A 6,000-nucleotide genomic window follows, 5' to 3' on the forward strand; every position below is an offset into this window, starting at 1 on the left:
TTATGAAAAATTATAAATTATACTCTGTGCTGATGCTTCATTTTTGTGTTTTCATTTTCCAGATGGGAGTTGCTGTAGTGGATTCATCTGTTGCAGGACTTGGTGGTTGTCCCTATGCAAAAGGTGCTACTGGAAATGTAGCCACAGAGGATGTGATATACATGCTGAATGGTCTGGGGATCAACACTGTAAGATATATTTATTTTCTACTTAAGACTCTAAGGAAAAAAATTCTGAGCCCATAGTAGTTTTTGCAAACTCAATGCATTAATATGGCTTGACACATAACAGGAATTATGTTGTCTTCATTATCAATTTAGACTAGAAATGGTTTGTGTATTTAACATAATTTGAATAGTCCACTTCTTCCTACCTGGAGCTATGAGTAACTTAGTAGCAGCTGCTTTGTGTCATTGCTCTGCCTCAGTAACCACAAAAAAAATAATTACTGTAGACATTGCTTATAAGGGCTGATCATCTCAATAGTGGAAAGGCTGAGCAGAGCTCAGCTTTTGTCTTAGTTTTGGATTTGGCTCATAGTGTTTATTAATTTGTTGTCAATTTTTCTGACTTCAGAGTTGAAAAAATTTGTGATGTTTGGCACCTAAGCACAGGACATCGTTATTTCTCAAGTCTCCACTTAATATATTTCAAAATTGTACAGAAACTGTTACTGGCTAAGAGGCTTCACAATCATTTTTATTACCAGCCCTGTTCTTGGAGGAGAGGGAAGAGCAGCTTTTATGCACTGAGCTGCACTTTAATGAACCTTACCAGTGAACATCCACACCTTAAGAGCACACATTTAGTATCCCTGGCTTGGTTGGCATGTTAATTATTCTGTATTCCTAGGACTCAATTACTGCCTTCTTCAATAAATGTGCTCATTGGTCTTCCTGTCGGCCCCCATTTTTCTTGATATGTGGCATAATGAGTCCATGCTAACTCAGACATTGCAGTAACTTTATGTTTAATTTACACATAGACTTGGAGAGCCAAGTTCCAAGGAGAACAAATAAAGAACTGCGAAAACTACGAAGGGAGTGGTTTCCATTTAAACTACTGCAGAAAGAAATCTAAATGCCTGATATCAGGAATAGGAAGATTTGAATTACTGAGGAGCTTATTGGAACTTATCACATGTTTGTAGGCTGCAGTTCCGTGTGGTGTACATGCCAGTGGAGTTCCTTGATGTGAAAGGATTACAGAACTTGTTTCTGAGTTGCACATCCCCTGGGCAATGTTAAAGCATATTCAGTGCCTTACAGAGTTCACTGTAAGCATTTTTCTGCTCTCATTTGCTTTTTAGGAAGTTCAGGGTAGATGTCAGACACTTATTTAGAAAATGTTCAATCACAAGTGTCCAATGTACAAGTGGACTCTGTTTTGAACTGTTTATACACACTTTGGGGTAGCTTTTCTTCATGAAGAAGATGTTTATTCTTTTGAAACAACACAATTCTTTGTAATAAGGAGGAGAAATAATGCATTTCACTTTACATTGCTGCGCACCTTAGACTTGGGCTTTTAGTATAGTCTTTCCTTGGGCGAAATACTCATTGACCTTTCCAACTGACTCATAGCAAAAGGAAGTAATTAAGCAAAAATAGTCTGATTATATGAAATATACAGTGTCCCAGGCTTCTTGATAAGATTGATTAATCTTTTAACAATCTGGTGGCAAAGCAAGAACCCAATTTGTCCTAAAGGTTGATACCAAATCCCATGAAGACAATCTCATCATTAAATGCTTAGTTCTTTTGTTTGGTTTAATGGTGATTTTACTCAGGTTTTGTTTAATTTTAGATTTTAGATTATGCAATAGCAAAACACAAGACTTTGCTTTTTGAATTCTTTCTGGCTCATTAAATGTTTTACTGGATGAGAGACCTGGATGCTCAAAGTCATTACCATAATATATAAGCTTTTTTCTTTATAATGTTGGCTGGTTTTGGTACCATTGCCAATTCTGTAAAATCATTATTAATATTAATATTTGTGTAATGGCAAAAACTTAAATTGTAATTGCTAATGTCCATTTGCAAGGAGCAGTTTCTCATGGTCATCTCAACTATACACTAAAGTTTTCAGTTAGTTGAGTGAACTCACCTTAAGTGTCAGACAATGTTGGACGTTATTTAACCATACATTATTTTAGCTCGGTTAGTCAGAGCATGGTCCTGATAGCACCAAGGTCACAGGTCTGATCTCCGTATGAGCCATTCAATTCAGAGTATTCTGTGATATCTGTGAATTATTGAGTTCAGATTGACAAGATACATCAAAATAATAATTGTTGCTTTTTCTATACTGTTCTTCAGAACACATAAACAATAAGTGACCCGTGAAATTAATCTTTGGCAGAGTAAATGTGACATGATTTTGAAGTCAATGAGAATTAAAGGATTTTGCCTTCTGGCAGAAGTTTTTGTGATTTAAGGCACCTATCCAAGTTTATTAGAGGCACTTTTCTTTGGATTTTTTGGGGGGGAAATTAATACCTTGGAGTGCAGGAGTAATTCTGGATATATTGAGTGATTACCAAGGATACTTAGGAAATACATTCTGGGTATCTACCTGAAGACACATTATTTTGTTGACAACCTTACAAACACTTACTCCTGTCCCATTCCTATCTCTGAGTCATACTAATGAATGCTGGGTTTTTTTCTCTCATGGTAGTCCTCTTTCACAATATTATATTAAGGAAGACAGTATAAAAAGCAGAGATTCATGTATTCCATTTAATGAATGTGAACTGTGAAAGTATGTTTCTTACCAACACATACCACATGGTGCAGTGTTGCAGTGATGAAAACTTGACTATTGTGTAGTTTGGAGAGTTTATTTTGACAACTTTCATAATCTAACTACCAGTATGTCTTTGGGGGTAAATTGCTCATTTCTTCCTTGTTAGAAAGTGCAGATAGATTAAAATTTCTTAGATTATGTTATGTGTGATAGCATTTTAGAAACTAAATCTAAGTAATGACCTATAAAAGATAAACAGAATAAGCTGAAATAAACCTTGTTGTAACTGTATTAAAATGAGATAGATAGATAGATAGATAGATAGATAGATAGATAGATAGATAGATAGATTTGAATTATGTGGTTTAGATGGTGCTAGCATTTTTTTCAAGTTAAAAATATTTTTTTATTACTTTTCTTCTAAGTCATTTCTATTCTCATTAACATTTTTGGCCAATTCCAAGAATGAAAAAGGCAAATTTTACCACAGAACATGGAAATAAGCGCTAGATCCAGTTAAAGGATTAAGTGTTTAAGTCAGGTTTTGGTCTGAATATTAGTGCATCAATTTGGAAGTGTGACGAAAGTGTAATTTTTGGTACAATACACCTTGTACTCCTTAAAGAAGAGTGACACCCTTCTCCCAGTTTTGAATGACTGCTTGGTGTATTTGTCATTCAAAGTCTCCTTTTGCATCCTTTCTACAGGAACTTTACTCTGGCTTCTATATTGCAATCTTTGGAGGAAGTACTTAAATCGCAAATATGATCTAATTTTAAAACTTCTACTATACATGAGTAATAAAGGAGACTTTTAATGAAGTGGTTTTGCCTCTTTAATCAGTGATCTGATTAAATTTTAGCAATCAAGCAGTACTGATATGTAGTTAAAAAACAGCTGCTCAAAGGGCATGTTTTTTAGTATGGGCAGATGAAGCAGTTGTGAGTTTTTGCTCAGCTGTGTTATCAAGGTAAATTGTAATTTTGAATTGAAATGGACTCCTTCAAGAAGGAGATTATAATTATTCAAGAGAATACAGGATCCCATTTCTCCTGGATTCAGTTGCTGATACAAGTGTGTCTCCTCCATTTTCCTGAGCTGCAAGTGGGGCACTTGCAAGCATGAAGTTTTATAGTGTTGAATGATAAATACGTATAACACATATTTAGACACTATATTTTTCTTCTAACTTCCAGTTGTAATTCCAGTTCTTTATTCCAGATTATTTTGGGATTGAAAGATATTACTCCAGTATTTGGTCCACTTCTGATGCGACAAGGAATCACTCTCAAAGTAGTAGAACCTTTCAAACAACTAGAAGCTGTAACTATCCGTAAATCACTGTAGCTTTACTGATCTCCATTACTGACCTATAACATGAATCAGGCCCTTTGGAAAAAATTAGACCCTGGAGCAAAAAACTTGGAGTCTAAGCATTTTCAACATGTGCATTTATTATTATTAACATTTTTAACCTCTTTTTTAGGGAGTAAATCTTTGTGCTGTGATGGAAGCTGGAAATTTCATCTGCACAGCTTTGAGCAAGAAAACAAACTCGAAGGTTGCACAAGCTTCCTTCAGTACTGGAACTATCAATTAAATGGATTTTTCTTTTTGCAGCTTGATTACATTTTCCATTTTCCTTGACCAAGGACATTTGCATCAGGAAAAGAAACAAGAAAATCATTGAATCAAAGAAGCAAAATAGTTTTGTTTTGGTTTTTTTTGGTTTTTTTTGTTTTGTTTTTTAAATGGGAAGAGTTATTGTACTGTACTGTCTTGTCAGGAATTGTCAGACTTGTAAGTAAGAAAAAAATGACTGCATTATAGAACCCTGTACCCTGTACTTTGTACTTCTACAGATGAGAAAAATGTATAAACATTAGGACATTTTACCATGTTTTAAATTGAATTTTTAGTTCTTTTCAGGAAAACCAGGTAGAAGCAATGAGTACATAGTTAAATTTTAATCAAGATGTCTTTCAGAACAGTACAAATATTTTCAGTAGTTTATGAGATCTCACACTGTGTGTGGCCATTCTATTATGTATTTTATTTATATGAATTCTTGCTTTTCATTTGTCAAGTCACTGTGTTATGAACATGGAGCTAAATCTGAATTCACCATAAGAATTTTTTTGCAATAGAACTTCTTTTAAATTTTCTTTAACATCTGTTAAATTATGGATGACTTTATCTTGTTCCAAGACATTGTGGTGAGTGGCACTCTGCCAGATGCTTCAAATACTCCTGCAAATTTCCTTATTTGTTACATATGTTAAATTTGTTGTAGTTGCCTTTTTTGGTCACCTTATTAAAACCTAATTATATGAAGCAAATAAAAATTGGGAAGGTTTTCAACATCATTCAGGTTCATAGTGGTGTCAAAGGAGATACATTTCATCCAAGGTTTCATCAAACAATTAGATTTTTCATTATGTAGGCTATGAATTGATATTCTCATTCAGAAGTCACAGTTTTTCAGGATAATAGTATTTTACTGGACTAGCTTACATAAAGGAGACCATTTACAATTTGTTTTTTGTGCTTTATTGATAATGATACTGTTCTTTTAAATGCCTTAAAAGAAGGCATTTAAAAGACAGTATCACAAGATGCCAGTGAACTGCACTGTCATTTCTAGATCAATAATGAACAAATGGACACATTCAAAGAGCCTAATCCCATCTATAAATGCTCAGGTGTGCCATGAAAATACGGTCATGTTTTTCAGCCTGAAACTTCAGTACTCTTACTGGTTGGTTGTGTAGGATCTGTCTGTACTTCTCTGTGTACTTAACTATACTTTTTCTGAACCTGGTGACATGAAAATCTAAAACCCTGGACTGTGCTCTTTATCAGTATTCTCAATTTTTCTCAAAAATATGAAATCTGGTCAAAAGGTAAGATGAAAGAAAGTGAAAGATAACACATTAAAAAAGAAAAGGCTGAATTTTTTTTGTCTGAAACTCAAGTCTGACAAGTTACAGCTGAGGCACGGTTTGCCTTTGAAATACCAAAGTGATTTTTTCTGAGATCTTTTAGCCAGTTGTGTAGTTTAGAATTGGCATAGCTTAAGAAAGTCAATCTTAGCATTCCAGGCAACACAAAACTATAAATTTGATATAATATCTCTATCCTGTTTATGACCTAAATGATAGTCAAAATTAATATAAGGTACTTTGTTTCACTCTTCTCATGATAAAAGTCAAAGGATAAACAAAGAAATGTGTTCAGATGAGGCAAGAA

General features: G+C 34.1%; 1 protein-coding gene across 2 annotated transcripts in view; it reads left to right on the top strand.

Annotated features, from left to right (window-relative positions):
• HMGCLL1 (3-hydroxy-3-methylglutaryl-CoA lyase like 1) overlaps window positions 1-5,687 on the top strand; it is a 75,314-nt gene extending 69,627 nt beyond the window's left edge. For both annotated transcript variants that reach the window (XM_005518108.3, XM_088052847.1), the window contains 2 exons: window positions 63-188; window positions 4,238-5,687. In XM_005518108.3, the coding sequence (XP_005518165.1) occupies window positions 63-188; window positions 4,238-4,351 (240 nt within the window). In that variant the 3' untranslated portion in view covers window positions 4,352-5,687. The remainder of the gene's footprint in view (window positions 1-62; window positions 189-4,237) is intronic.
• The last annotated feature ends 313 nt before the right edge of the window (window positions 5,688-6,000 follow it).

The sequence above is a fragment of the Pseudopodoces humilis genome, chromosome 3 (genome assembly GCF_049639895.1).
Source record: "Pseudopodoces humilis isolate 2021_Gansu_Grassland_sample_001 chromosome 3, ASM4963989v1, whole genome shotgun sequence".
Taxonomy (NCBI): Eukaryota; Metazoa; Chordata; class Aves; order Passeriformes; family Paridae; genus Pseudopodoces; species Pseudopodoces humilis.